This window comes from Uloborus diversus, chromosome 3 (assembly GCF_026930045.1).
Source record: "Uloborus diversus isolate 005 chromosome 3, Udiv.v.3.1, whole genome shotgun sequence".
Lineage (NCBI taxonomy): Eukaryota > Metazoa > Arthropoda > Arachnida > Araneae > Uloboridae > Uloborus > Uloborus diversus.
Window position 1 is genome coordinate 147888557 of NC_072733.1, and position 16119 is coordinate 147904675.

The 16119-nt window shown below is 31.6% G+C and overlaps 1 protein-coding gene across 1 annotated transcript in view; it reads right to left on the reverse strand.

The window, feature by feature from the left end:
* The window catches only part of LOC129218278 (alpha-N-acetylglucosaminidase-like), a 102810-nt gene that overhangs the window by 55190 nt on the left and 31501 nt on the right, over positions 1 to 16119 (reverse strand). The window contains exons 3-5 of the mRNA XM_054852509.1: positions 5801 to 5871; positions 2359 to 2520; positions 904 to 972 (exon numbers count right to left, since the gene is read on the reverse strand). Coding sequence (XP_054708484.1) covers positions 904 to 972; positions 2359 to 2520; positions 5801 to 5871 — 302 coding nt within the window. The remainder of the gene's footprint in view (positions 1 to 903; positions 973 to 2358; positions 2521 to 5800; positions 5872 to 16119) is intronic.

The following is a 16119-nucleotide window of genomic DNA, read 5'->3' on the forward strand; positions in this document are numbered from 1 at the left end:
TTTCGCATAACATTAAAATGTACAAGTAATTTTAAAAGGTGCATTAGTTTTTCCTTACATAAATTGATTTTTTTATCGGTTTGAATGTAAAAATTAATTTAAAAGAAAAAATTTAACTGCTATTATCTAGTATATACTAAATCATTTGCTGTTTAAAATGAGCTTGAAATTGAGAACTTACATTTCTGTAAATAACCAGTTAAGGACATCCAGCTAATAATGGGCAATTTTGTCTTGTATTATCAATATCAAGTTTGTAATCGATATTACAGGAATACCATCAGTGGATTCTCAAAATAGCGTCTTTCAAGAACTTTTCCAAGAAAAAGTTTTTACCTCCATTGCGTTTATTTTATTTATTTATTTATTTTTTTTTTTTTTTTGTAACTACTCAATCACCAACAGTGAAATTTCCTTGCTTTGAAGTTTTTGGTGAGTTTCTTTCTTAAGGCCATTACATTACTGTTTTTTTATTTGATCTCTGTTTTATTGGTACGTACTTATTCCTTAACATTTTTTCTAATCTACAGGTAAAAATTTGCCTCTTAATTAGATATTTCAAGCAAATATGCAAAAAATAAATTAATTAAAAGAAAGTTACGGACACATATGACCATAATTTAACTTTTGGACAATCTTTATATACATTATTATTCAGGATTAAAAATAAAACCTAACTAGTAAGCTAAAACGTTCAAACAATATATAAAATATGCAACTGTAATATCATTTAATTTATTTTGTTCATTTATTTAGTTTTGTTGATGCTTAGACTAACCCTTTAAAAGCGATTTGTGAGGTTTCCATTTTTTAATTTTAATGTTTAACTTTTAATTACTTTAATTTACAAAGTAATATCATTGATTACAACAATAAAAAGAACGCAGAAAGTATCCTACTTACTTTGAAAATGGTGGCAGAAAATGTCCCCAAGAGTTGCCCAAAGATGTAATTGATGCATTTGGATATAGCCTGTAATAAATTATAGTCATAAAACGCACGAATTTTCTTTTTAGAACATTTCATACATTTTTTATTCAAAACATATGGTAAAACATAAAAATAATTTTAAAAAATAAAACAAAAAAAAGCGTTTTTTTTTTATGTATGATGCCTTTCAAAGGCTCGTAATGATAGAAAATGTACCCTTTTATTTTTTTTACAAGTTTTAAACTAGTTAATTGAAAAAAGATAAATGAGTTGTTATAAGAAGAAGGGTGTGATTGATTATTTCAATTATTCTCTAATTAAAAATAATAGGACGCTCATGAACTATTAGCTCATAGAGAAAAGCCCTTTATTTCTTCTAAAGTTTTTGAGTTCCTATGCTTTTTCGAGTTTTTGGAGGGTGCATATAATGACGTAGCTAAAGGGGGGGGGGGGGTGTTAGAAAACAAATTTTCCTCTTACATTTTCAATTTAACTTGCGATAAAAGGTATTATTTCTAAATAAAGCTAAGGTGTTCGTCATTTTTTATACAGTTACCACGATTTTTTATCTAAGCAAAATAAAAATTTTAAGGTACATGGTTTTCTATGAACTTTTTTGTGGAGAGGAGCCCTGCTCACAACATTTCTCCATATAAATAGTCGGCAGAATGAAAAGGTAATATATTTAAAGGGGCCATAGATTTAAAAGTCAACTATAACACTTGATTTTAAAAGATTTGATATGAAAATCGTTTGTATATTTTTACGAGCTGATCTGCTATGGACTTCGTTAATACAAAACGATAACTCTGAAAAATGCATAAAAGAATAACCATTATTATTATTTTTTAAAAATATATCCTCACATAAAAAGCATAACATTTAAGAGTGTTTTCTTTGAAAACATTCTTCCTTAATTTTAAATCTTATTCACAGTGCAAAATTATGGGAAATAATTTGACATAATTTGAGATTTTGCAACAAATCAATGCCTGTGCTATGACGGTGAATAGTACTGTAACTGCAGTACACTATTTCTAAGGTCAATAATACAGTGTAGAAAAATTAATTCTATGTCAATCACAAGTTTTATTGTCTAGAATTGAGATTGCAATAATTAATAAACACATATTTTCTGTTCGAAAAAAAGAACCAAGTAAAACTGTTTGGCACTATTTCCGTGAGTGTATGTAATCAAAATTTTAACTTTATATTTAAGATGGAAATAAAGAGTTAGCTTTGGTAGACAGTAAAATACTTCATTATTCTTTTCTTGCTCAGGAGTATTTCTGATTAAGTAATACTTGCATTTTTTTTAAATATATAAATTTGTAAGCAGCGTAATAGAGCGCTGAAAGGTCGAAACATTTACACCTTGTGCATTTAGGTTATTTAACAAAACACAATGTATGCAATTAAAAATATTACCTGCTGAAAGAGGGAACCACTCGACCACTAAAAGCTGGCAGAACTGTTGTCATTCCAAATGAGCGCATCCGGTCTAAAATTTGGTGCTGTAACTTAACTTGAACTTTATGCCAGTTTTCAGAAAGTGGACCAGCCCAAGATTGCACATTTCCCATTCTGTTCCTTTAAAAGGAAAAATTGCGAAGTATGAGAAATGTATGGTTCATTGAGTTTCATTAGTATTTCAGGCACAGATATATTTAAAAACGTTATAGGGTCATTCCATGTCAAGTGATCCAAAGTTTTTTCCCTCACCTTTTTGTATTTCTTTGAAATTTGGCTCATCGATTGTACCCTTTGAGGTAATCAAAAGTCCAAATTTTTAGATTCTTATCTCTATTATTTTTTTATTTATAACACTTTGATTTTTCGAAAAACCCGCTTTTTTTCATAGATGCTTGAACATAAAATGGACGATAACTCAGCACCATATATAGATAGAAAGATTTGGCAAAAAGCATTTTAAAGTACATTAGTTGCTGTTTAATGGGATATGCAACATGACTAATTTCAAAAAAATTTTAATTTAAAAAAAATAAAATTTAAATTTTAAATTTATATTTTTCAAAAAAGGTATAATGAATTTTTTTAAAAAAATTCTCAAAAATTTGTGTGCATTTTATCTTCATTTGTGCAAAGTTTCAAGTTGGGATCTCAATGGGATCATATTTTTATGAATTTTAAAATAAAATTTGTCTTATAAAATAATGACATTTTTCAGATTCTAACTAGTTAAATATGGGGTTCTTTTACTGGGGATGGTCTAGTAAGTAGTAATTGATTTGATGACTATGCTTGAAATGAACTGACATGACTTTGTAGATTAGTACCCCCCCCCCCCCCTCCGCCACACAACCACTTTTTATCTTTTTTTTTTTTTTTTTCAAAACTGTGTTTAAAAAAAAAGCCGGCACGTAAGAGTTATAACCATAATAAACTGGGACGCACGCAGCTAAACATCAGTAGTGATTAAAGCTTATAAATGGGGGGGGGGGGTCATAAAAACTAAAAGTCAGAAAAACTGAAGAGAACCACTCATTTGCAGCTTTTTTTCTTTCGGAAAGTGGAACGGTAGGGGGAGGGGGGGGGCAATCTGGAATGAAACATAATAACAAAGAAAGTTATGCTCAAATTAGCAAAATTTGTTTGATCTATAACTGCTTTTAATATATGTATAAATAGATCTCGCTGCATTGATCTCGTTTACAAGTGAAATTAAAAGAAAACTAGCATTAAAGAAAAGAAAAAAACAGCTGCACTGCAAATGTTGTAGAAAGACAGTTTTATGCGGACAGACATATGACCTGATACTTAGATTTATTTTTAGTTTAGTGTAAAAAGAATGAAACAACATGGGGGGAAACACTCCTATTTTGCTGTGATTTTGGGGCAAACTATTTCTTTCCTCCATTCAAAATTGCAAGTTGGTGCAGGGGTAAGAGACGAAATGAATCATAACTTTCCTTATCAGATAGTGAAATAATCAAGTACACTTTGTGAAGTTCGGATTGAAAAAGAAAGGCTTGGTCTGAAAAAAAAAAAAGCATCAGGTAAAGCGTGATAATAGTATAGTGTTAATCGTATGTGTGAGTAAGTGAGGGGGGGGGGGTAATGTACTTTGTCTTGCTTTAAAGAAGAACATTTACCAGCTTTTAATATGTTTTCTATTCATTTTGTTTTATTTTACTCATTTATTTATTTTTTACATTTTGAAAATAGTTTTGAAAAAAAATAATAAAAGTGGTGGCCCGGGGGGGGGGGGGTCTTTTTCTTACTTTAAAGATGAACATTTACCAATGTTTAATAAGTTTACAATTCATTTTGGTTTTTTATTCATTTATTTATTTTTTACATTTTGAAAATAGTTTTGAAAAAAAAATAAATAAAAGTGGCGGTGCGGGGGGGGGGGGGGGGGTGCTTGCCATTTTACCACCAATTCACGTCAGCTCATTTCAAGCATAGTTATGATCAATTACTACTTACTAGACCATCCCCAGTGAGAGAACCCCATTTTTAACTAGTTAGAATCTGAAAAATGTCATTATTTCATAAGTCAAATTTTATTTAAAAATTCATAAAAATATGATCCCATTGAGATCCCAACTTGAAACTTTGCACAAATGAAGATAAAATACACACAAAGTTTTGAGAATTTGTAAAAAAAAATTCATTATACCTTTTTGAGAAATTTAAATTTAAAATTTAAATTTCATTTTTTAAAAATTAAAATTTTTTAAAAATTAGTCATGTTGCATGTCCCATTAAACAGCAACTAATGTACTTTAAAATGCTTTTTACCAAATCTTTCTATCTATATTTGGTGCTGAGTTATCGTCCATTTTATGTTCAAGCATCCATGAAAAAAAGCGGGTTTTTCGAAAAATCAAAGTGTCATAAATAAAAAAATAATAGAGATAAAAATCTAAAAATTTGGACTTTTGATTACCTCAAAGGGTACAATCGATGAGCCAAATTTCAAAGAAATACAAAAGGGTGAGGGAAAAAATTTCCCAAATTTTGGATCACTTGACATGGAATGACCCTATAGTTTTTTGAATGGGTTTCTAGGAAGAACCTATTAGATTTTGTCATTAGGAGAATGAAGGGTAAAGTTAAAACAGCTGGGAAAAGTAAAATGGTAAGATACTTTTAGATTGCAACACCTTCTTTGTAGCGATACTTTAATGATGTTCTTAATCATATAGTTAGTTCTAGGCAAAAAAAGCTGTAAAGATCAAGGAAAATAGAAATACAAGTCATTTTCAAAATTTGATCCATATATTGTAATATTTTGTAATGTATCATAAAAGGAAATTGCTATTCAATATGAAAAACATTTTCTAATAAAGGTTCTAAGCAAAAATTTAAATCTACAGATCTCCAGTGGAGAACTAACTTGGATAATATTAGACATGCTTTGATTTTAAATATTTGACAGAATTTATCAAGTACACGGGGGGGGGGGGGGGGCAAAGTAAAGTAGTTTATCTTGCTGATTCCTTTATTCATTATTTACTTAATTCATTTTTTGTTTCATATCTATTCATTTATTTCATTCATTCTTTTTTTATTAGTTCATTCGACGAAAAATAAATTTAATCACCGAACAGAAAATATTCCGTTAGAAAATCATTCATTCTTTTTGAATAACAAAAAGAAACAAAAAAGAAAATTTCTCACATTTTTTTAAAGGTAAAAGTTTATTGCCAAAAGGGGAAAATAATAATTTAATACATGTGTTATTGAATGCATTGTTCTTCTTTGTGTAAATTAATTAACAAAACATATTTTCAATTTTCTCATTTTGAAAAAATTAAGTTATCTTACTTTGTCCTACATTCCCAATAAATTTTATGACAAGCAAAAAAACAAGAAATGAAATAATTTTTTTTTCTTTGCTTACCAGGCCAAGAAAGCTGGTCCAGTGAAGAAAGCGTCGATATCATTTTGTGTAAAATTTAGCATTTTGAAAACCTGTGGGAAAAATAATTCAACGGTTCTTCATTACTTGAATTTCAAGTCATAATTTAAAAACATCCGGAATTAGTGATATATCCAGAGATTTCACTAACACTATTAAACAGTTTCCTACTTAAAGGGTAAAATCTGGAATATGGGGTACATTTTATTTTTGTCACCTAAAACTAACATGAATAAGAAAAATATATTGAGCTTAAAATGAAATTCAGAATTCTTTGATTAGGAACATTTGAGTTTAAAATTTTTATCCAAACGTTGTATCGATAAATTAATATTTTTCTATTCTTAAGGTATCCGACTGCGTTAAAATCGACATTTTCGATGATATAATCGTAATTTTTTTAATGATTTCATTTTGTAGTCTGATTCATTAGCCTTCAAAAACTCTCTTAGTTTTTACTCTACGTGAATTACAACCGGAGTTATAGCTGTACTATTACAGAGTCGTACACCTAACTCCAGACTGGAAGTTATATTTAAATGTGTTTTCTGAAAGAATGATATTTTTGAAGAAAGCTGTCTACTGTAACAATGATGTCTCAAAAAGTTATTCAAGTACTGATGTGAAATTTTCCGAGATAGTTCTCTGAAATATGCTTGATGAAAAAAAAACTAAGCTGAATTTCAGAATTAAGTAATATTTTAACGGGGATAAGTTTAAATCAAAGCGTTTGTTTACAAAAAAATATCAGTATTGGATTTTTGTTCAGTTTTATTTCAGAACTATTTTGAAAAATAAGAAATCTTTTTTGAGCAAAACACACATAAGTGTCATACAAATGTATTACTACAAGGATTTATTTGTGATTAGACCCAAACTTTGTCTTTAGTTTTTAGCGTAAGACAAGTATTTTCGCTATTTTTCTTCAAATTTGTCCATTTTTAAGAAAAATAATATTTTGAAAGCTTGTTTTTACATTTTTTTTCATAGTTTTGAAAGATATGTAATTAAAAATTAACATTAAAAAATGTCCAAATTACTTTTCAAAAACATGTCTTCGAACGCAGTCGAATACCTTAAATCAGCTATTTGCAATTTCAATTTCACGCAAAACATTATTTTTTTTCGATTATCATTACTGTCCACATAAGCCAATTAGATGCATTTTTTACTCCCCTAGCCAACTGTTCACCACCTTGATCTCCCTAGCACCATTTTTACCTTCGCTTTTCCTTCTCAAAAAATTCTTTCTTTTCTAATCAAATTTATTACAAACATCTAGCGCTCAAACTGTGTCCAAAGATAAACTAAGAAATGAATCATTTTGACTCAGAGTAGGAAAGAACCTTTTTGCTGAAGTGAGTAGCTGAAGCACTTAATTTAAAACCATTATGAAATTAATAATCACTAAATTTTATAAAAAAAGTTGTTGATATTCCCACATAGACAAAGATTCTCCCACCCCACTTTAGATACCACCACAAAGATATTCCCACATAAATCACATAACCTAAAGACAAAAAATATTTATCCCATCTATGCTGAAATGTAGTAATCTGAACATTGACTAAAATGGTTGTCTACTAAATCACATGGAAAGCTCTCTCATGACAGGTGATTTACAAAAAATAAATGATGTATTTTGTATATATATTGGTACGGAAGAACCATTTTACGGTGTTATATTTTTAAAAAGAGATTTTAAATGACTTTATTTTTGAAAATGCTTTACATAAAAATTCTGGTTTAAAGGGTTAAAATATCGAAATTGCGCAAATTTTACGAATTTTTGCGACTCAACGAAGAGTTTAAGTATTTTATGCGACCAAAATATTTATTTTATGAGCAAAGAGTTTCACTGCGAACTATTTTCACTACAGGCGTTTAAAAAAGCCTTGCATAAAAATTTAAAAAAACTGTACTAAACTGTTAGTTTTGCATATTTGGCGAAAGTTCAAGAGACTGGCGGGGGGGGGGGGGGTCAAATTCATTTCGATTTCAAAATAATTTTTTTTTAATACATTTGATATACCGATACAAAACTTTTCCCTCCCTAAGATATGTATATATCAAAAACATACTAAACAGTGAACGCCGATTAATTGAATTAGTGGTTAATTGAATCAGCCGCTTTAATGAATCAAATCATCAAAAACAGAGAAAAATCCAGCTTTTTTGAACTAGCCACTTTATTGAATCAGCCACTTTTGGAAATCAAAAATGTTTAGAACAAACGTGATTCATATAAGCGGTGGTCACTGTATATCGTACACAGCGTGTCCCCGTTTAACCTAAAAGGACCATTAGTCCTAGATGCATACTTGTAATTGTAAAAATGATTAATACAAGTTTCAGAGTTAAAGTTTAAAGCAAAAAAGAAAATTCGAGAAAAAGTGCTTAATCTAACATTTTATACAAAACCTAGGTCCTCTAATTTATACTTAGGGAAATCATCTCCATAGGGAAATAATTCCATCACAAAAAGTTTGAAACTCTTGCTAGCAATACTCAAGAACATACTGAAGTTCAAGTTATTTACGGACCATGCACAATATGAGATTGAAACTTATCTTCCTTTCAGAAGAATGACAGTTTGTCGAAGTAAAAGGAACACAATATTTATATTGTTCACTGCGATTGAAAAATAAATGCAAATTTTACGCTATAATGCGTAAAAATGCTCTACAAACACTCGTACAGTTTGTCAAAACACACTCTGTGCAAAAATATATTGTAATTCCCTTTTTAGCAACTATATTTGCCCCTAAAATGTGACTGCGGGTTTAAAGAGGTGTAAGTCACAAAACGCCGCGTTTCCTATCACGATGAATATTTTTCATACTAATGTCGAACCTTTTGTGTTGGAATTATTTTTCAATGGAAATTATATCCCTGAATATAAGTTAAGCTACCTAGGGTTCGTATAAAAGAAAATAGTTTAAATATTTTTTCACAAATTTTCTTTTTTTGCTTTTAATTTTCAATATCTCTGCACCATGTTTTAACCATTTTTGCAGTTGGAAGTATGCATCTAAGACTAAAGGTTGCAAAAATAGAGGACTTGCAGGTTAAACGGGAAACACCGTATAATTGTTCCAACGAGTTTTTTTTTTTTTTTTTTTGTGTGTGTGTGTGTGTGTGTGTGTGTGTGTGTGACAACGCAATAACTCTTTCATTTTGTGTTCACTGTTTTTGTCAATTTCAACGGATTTGTGTATTTTGAAATCTTGCCTCCAGGTGAAACAGTAAACCGTTTTTTAAATTAAGGCATTTTTAGATAGTTACGCGTAAAATAAATAACCTAAAAGCGGTTCAAGTTGCTGCGAGACAATAAATGCGCCACTTGACAGCTTAATTTATCCTTCAGCTTATTTTGAGTGCTTTGAAAAATTAAGGCAGCTACATAATTGTAGTACTTGCAAAAACGCTAGAATTATTTTCAAATTTTGAGATATCTCTCAAGTTAATTTTTAATTTAGTATTTTTTAACACTTAATAATTTTTAAATCTTATTATAATTGAAGATATTTTGATTATTTCATATATTCATACTAAATCTGAGATCCCCCAATTGGAAGTCTATATAGCACAATTCATACAATAAACTTGCTATCGAAATTATCAATACTGAAATTTAAGCTTTTTTTACAATAAAACGCATTTCAACAACCTTTAATATATACATTAAACATAAATATTATTTTCAAAAAGTAATTCAAAAACGTTATGATAATGCTACAAACGCGTTCCTTAATAGTTGTTTACATTTTGAAAGGTAATATTTTCAATGGACTAACTGGGTATCGAAATAAAAAAAAAAAAAAAAAAAAAATATATATATATATATATATATATATATATATATATATAGTATATATATATATATATATATATATATATATATAAATTGAAAAATTAACGATGAAGCTCGCGAAGTCTTAGATATTCAAATTGAATTAGAACGGAGATATATAGACTCTGGATCTGGTTTTAGACAGCTGACGAGATAGAGTGTGGTGGGTTGGTCGCCCAAAGCGGGTAGGCATTCGTATGCCGCCGCGTGGGTGTGCAAGTGGCAATGTATGTGAATGTCGTGTTTACCGGAACACCCCCGAGTTTTCTTCAGTCACAGCGAAGCAGCAGTGAAGCGGCATGGCGTAACCGGGATTTAAAACAAGAAAAATGATCCGTATCTAAAAAAAGAAGGTATGTAAGTTGTGATTAGCCGAATACCAGTTTATTTTTTAAATGTAAATAATGTTACGTTATTCTGACACCATCCATCAACGAACTTGGTTGATCATTTTGTTTGTTTCTTTTTTAACTTTAAGATTACAATTATTGAAAAAAAAAAAAACATGCTTTTAGGCAAAGCGGGTATATGATTTAAACATAAAGTTATTTATATTTTCTTGACGCATGTGCTGACTTAGATTTTCTATTTCAATAGGATAAGTATAACTTTAAAAGCTATTCTTTATGATGGCAATTAGGCTATTAATAAAATCAGTTATTTCGTTATAATTTTTAAACAAATGTGCTGACTTAGATTTTCAATTTTAAATTGGATAAATGTAACCTTTTTATACATTTTTTAATGGCAGTTAGCTAGTCAACTAATTTAATCATTTTTAACTTCATACTTGATTGGCAACTGTACCAAATCACGATTGGTTAAGCTTACCCGCTTTACAAAAACGGCTTACCCGTTTTAAGCCCCTCTGGTAGGGAAAAGCGGGGTTTTTAAAGTGGTTCGCAATGTTTCATAATAAATAAATTTTGAGTTAGAACTATTGCATGAAACACTTTTTATTTTTAAAGTTCAAGATCCCTTCTAGGAAATATATAATGACTGTCGTGTAGACCCCCCAAGGTGAGGGGTAAATTAATTGGATGGCGGCAGTATCGTATAGGGAGTACATTGAACCCAAGCCGGAGTCTTGCAACCACGACAATCGCAAGAACCCCTTGACCAATGAAGCGAAACTCGTAATGTGTGAGAATAATATGGCGGGGACAATCAGACTTAAATGACATCACCATACAGGTCAAGCACTTTTAAAGATAACTAAAGTTGGCACTTTTAATTACGTAATTACAGAAATATATTGGAAGTGTCTCACCCATCATGTGATCTCGCTTTGCAGGCCCGCTGTAATCCAAACATGAAAAGTCCACACAATGTTTAGAATGGTACTTAAGGGAAGTTTATTTTCACCAAGTCGAATCATGTCACAAAAATTGGCTCACAAGCCGTGCAATGCCCGGTTGGCAGCACTGGGGCGAAATATCATCAGCTCCCGAACAATAACACTTTATCTATTCCAATTTAGGCCATCATAATATGAGATAGGGATCATACATCCAAAAAATATCAAGCACACACATGCAGGCATGTTGGGGACATAATGAACATCCCCGCCTCAAAATCGGGAAGTTTGGCCAGGCATAGCGGGAAACGGCACATCCGCTTAAAAAAAAAACAAACAAGCCCCGCGCACGTCGGCACAGCTCCGAGGAAAATTAAGAACTGCCGAAATATCCAAGCAAATTACGTGGGCAAGCGAAAAAGTCCGTTACACCGATAACAAAACGGGTGATCGAAATGCACAAATCAACACTCTTAAACAAAATATTATCATATACGGCAGCCTATGAACACAGGGAAAAAGACACTGGCGCCACATACGAAAAAACCGTCTGCTCTGACGTCATCACTATTCTAAAATCACAGACCGGGATAGATCAAAAGTTCGCTCTGAGGAAATCTGCGCGAAATCGAAACAAACGAAAAAATAAGGGAATCCAATGTGGATTACACCACATTTCCCCCCTTCGACAAAGTTTTGAAAAAAAAAAAAAAAAAATGGTCAAACAGGAGAAGAAAAAAAATTGTCAGGTACAACTAGTACAAATAGGCCCAGGCACACAGCAAGAAGCTGTAAAGAAGCCTTTCACAACCGGTGTAATCACAAAAAAATGTTCAAGAGGTTGTCAGAAAAAAAAATGTGCATCGAAATTTCACTCAAGCCACGCAATTTTCAAAAATGCTCAAAGAAGGCACAACACAGGGCAAACAATTATGTACACAGGCTCTAATTTGCAAACAAAAAAATAAATTGGCACGTGCTGGTCAAAATTTTAACACTTCCAATTGAGCCTCAAAAACTTCCCAAAAGAGCATTAACAAAAAAAAACTTTCAGTTTTTTTCTTAAAATTGCCAAAATTTTCAAAATCAACTATGTACAATGGCATCAAACATGGCCAACAATTCAAATTTTCAAATGCCAAAAACAAAAAGAGAGCAAAGTGGCCAAAAATTTTCAATTTCAAAAAAAATCTCTCTTTCAAAGGTTTCTCAAAAAGGCCAAAACATGCCAAAAGTATCCTGATCAGTAAAATATCTTTTCACATTCATTCATCTCCATATATACAAGGATACTCAAACTTTCAAATTGGCATTTTACAACAAATATTTGATGCATTAAATTTTTAACATGTAATTTCACAATATCAAATTCAAAATATTTCATTTCCAAAACCCTTGCATCAAATTCAAAATTTTGGCATTGCATCAATTGAAACCTTTCTTCAAAATTTTTACACATCATACAATCAAATTACTCAGATGCAATTCTCTTTATACATACAGTGTTTCAGCTAACACAGAACATGGGTGCATTAAAAATTTCAATCAAAAAAATTTTTCACTTCTCAAAATGCACCAAAAACTTTTCATTGGTACCAAAAAATATACAAAATGGCCATATATCAAATTCTGCAATATATACAATCACTAGTGAATCCGAAAATCAAAAATGTGTACGCATGGCAACTGCAGCATTCATTAAAACGGAAAAAAAATCACACATGAATTAGCTCTGATCAGAGATGTTAAATTTTCAGTCATCTCAAAAAAAAATTGCATGCTTCAAATTCACTTCACAAAACATGGAATTCCACAAAGAAACAAAGAAAAATATTTACATGTTGACACAGAATGCCCTTCATTCAAATCATTCATTTCAAGTTGTCACACATCATTCAATTGGTACTCCAAGAAGGTTACAATTTTGAATGAGGTACGAAGGAAGATTTTTCCTTCACATTACAACAACTCATTTTTGTAAAAAAATTTTTTTCCAAATGTGAGAAATTTTGAGGTCGAAATGAAAAGAGGAATCAGATCTGAACAAATTTAGATAGCCAAAAATGTACCTCTACAACAAACCAAAATGGGGAAAACAGGGCAAAAGAAGTAGGTGATCACCAATTTGAACAGGGCTCAACCCAACCAAGAAGTACCATCAAATGAACCTTTCACAGTGAGCAAATCATTCCAATCAGTCAACCTGCAAAAAGGGCAAACAAACGTGACAACAAAGGAACTAATATTTACAACAAGAGGTATTTCACATATACAATATCAAGAGCAGGTATCAAAATTTTTCATTTTAAATTCACTTTTCCATTATTTTGATGCTTTCAAAGACATGTGACCAATAATTCAAGAGCATACCAAAATATATTTCAAATTCAAAAAAAAAAAAAATTGCTCCAAAATTTTGCTTTCAAGAGGTAATGCACAGAAAAAAATCTTTTGCAAAAATCTGCCATTATTTTTAAACAACATGTCACATGAGTCACAAACAAAAAAAATCAAAGCAGTATGCAAGTTGAGTGAGATCAAATGCCTTTCAAGTGAATTTTTAACTTCAATAGACAATCATCAAAAAAAATTTGGCTATTCATTCACAAGCATACTTATGTTATGCATCAACCCCTAAAAAAAAATTCACTTTTCATCACTCAACATTTATTTTTGTCAAAAGAGAAAAAATAGAATTGTGTGACAAGGACAATTCCAAATTTCAACCCCAAGCCAAAGAGGAAAGCATATGCACATCAATCAATCATCATTAAAAAAATTCAAAAGCAAACATCAAAATTTTCAAGAAAGAAAAATATATACAAGATACTTGACAGCATTTCATCTTGGAAGAAGCACCCCAAGGTCCATGTTTCTTGCAGAAGACAACTTCTTCATGCGCGTTACTTGCAAAAAGTTCCAGTCGCCATTGCACATACACTAAAAAAAATATTTAAACACGTATCACTGAATTTCTGGAGGCACTACCACCTATTGATGAGATCACTTCATCATCAGGATCACTTGCACAAATCAGAGGTCCCTTCATGGCACTCGGCAGTAGGCACTATTATTTCTCAGGTCCAATCACTATCACGGTCAGCAGAAGGAGCCACAAGGACATAGCGGCGGCAGCGCACATCCAGCCACTCAACGTCGCCGAAGCTGGTATGGGGATCTGGTCTGTTGCACCGGCACAGGATCATGCTGGGGAACAGGAGCTCCGACATCATTCTGGATGTCAGGCACGGGAACGGCGTCAGGACCCGAAGACGGTCCGGCGGAAGCATCAGGGCTCTGGGGTCTCACAGCAGGAACCACATCAGCATTCACAGGTACCTGAAATGGGATAGGAGATTCCGGTCTCCCAACATCATTGTTCTTATTCCCAAATTGTTCACCACCCAAATGTGATTGTCTTTTTTGGAACTTCACCAAACGGTTTACATGTATTTTCTTCAATGGTGCCTGCTTGTTATTCAATTCCTGAATAAGACGCAATACGGGTGAGATCACTTTTTTAACAAAATATGGGCCATCATATGAAGGTTTGTACTTGTTTTTTGACTTCAAGTACACAAGATGACCAGCTTGAATATTACGAGGTTTACAATTTTCATTATGACTTTGATTTTGTGCCAACTTTTTAGTTACAGAATTCCGGTAGACTTCACGATACACAAATTGAAGTTGCTCTAAGAGCTTGTGCAATTCAAAAGCCGAATCCAAAGATGGATTAATATTGAAATTAACAATGTCTGTTATCAAAGACAACTCCCGACCGAAGTGAACAAGATTAGGAGAGAATTCAGTAGCTGAATGTGTGGACGCGTTATAACAGGCTTTATGAACATCAACAGCATAATCAAAATCAAGACCAGAAGCTAGCAAAGCTTTAATTGAAGTTTTAATGGACAAGTTCACCCTTTCACTCAGAGTGTTAGCCTGGGCATTTGCCGACGTTGTATGCCTTAATTGTATATTAAAAAGCTGATTAAATTTAGCAAACAGTTCACAATTGAACTGACGACCAAGATCTGTCAAAACTAATTCAGGTCTGCCAAACAAAGTGACGTATTTAAAGAACGACTTAGCAACTGAGACAGCAGTTATATTATTCAAAATATACAACTCTAAGTGTCTCGAAAAGGCATCAATGACAGTTAAGATGTATTTGTTGTTGCTAAAAGGTCCAACAATGTCAAGTGTCACTAATTGATTACATTTAACAGGTGAAAAGGTTTCCTGAAAGGGTGCTTTGTTTATCCGATGAGGCTTTGCCTGAATGCACTTAGTACAACTAGCACAGTAATTTAAGCAGTCAACATACATTCTCTCCCAATAAACATTTTTAGTTAAAAATGCATAAGTCTTATTTATGCCAAGATGTGAATGATGAGCAATACTTAAAACTTTAGCTTTTAAAGAATCAGGAATGACAATTTTCAAATTTTCCTGATCATCATTAGATGAATTACTTTTGCACATCATTAAAACCAAAGTTTCAGGATGGATACAAAATTTGTTATGTTTTTCAAGAGCAACTCTATTAAGAATAATATTATAAATGACAGATAATTTAGGATCTCTTAATTGCTCTTTTAAAATTGTCGATTGAGTTACTTGCAACAAAGGATCTTTCTCCTTTTCTCCAACATCAATTAAACTCAACACATTGACACAATGTTGTAAAAGTGTACCAGAATTCTGTACATTATCAACAAAATTAACATTTTGATCAAAACCATCAGTGTTTACACAATTCCCAGTATTATCCTCATACACTTCAACAATTTCCGGTAAAACTTCCCCCTTATCGAAAGTTGTGTCAACCACAGGGTTAATTCGATTATCACGTAACAAAGAAGGATCTGATACTATATCAACTTGATGATTCGTAAGGTCTGTGCGAGAGAGCATGTCAGCAAATAAATTTTTTTCACCAGCCAAATGTAAGAAGGAATAATTGTATTCAGATAAAGTCATTAGCCACCGAGTAGTTAAAGATGCAGGAGACGAGTTTTTACTGTAAAATTTCAGACTTTTGGCATCACACAATAAAAAGATATGGCGATTAAATATGTATGACTTGAATGCTTCGAGAGTCTTCACAATTGCCATCAATTCTAGCTTTATAGCAGGATACCTTGT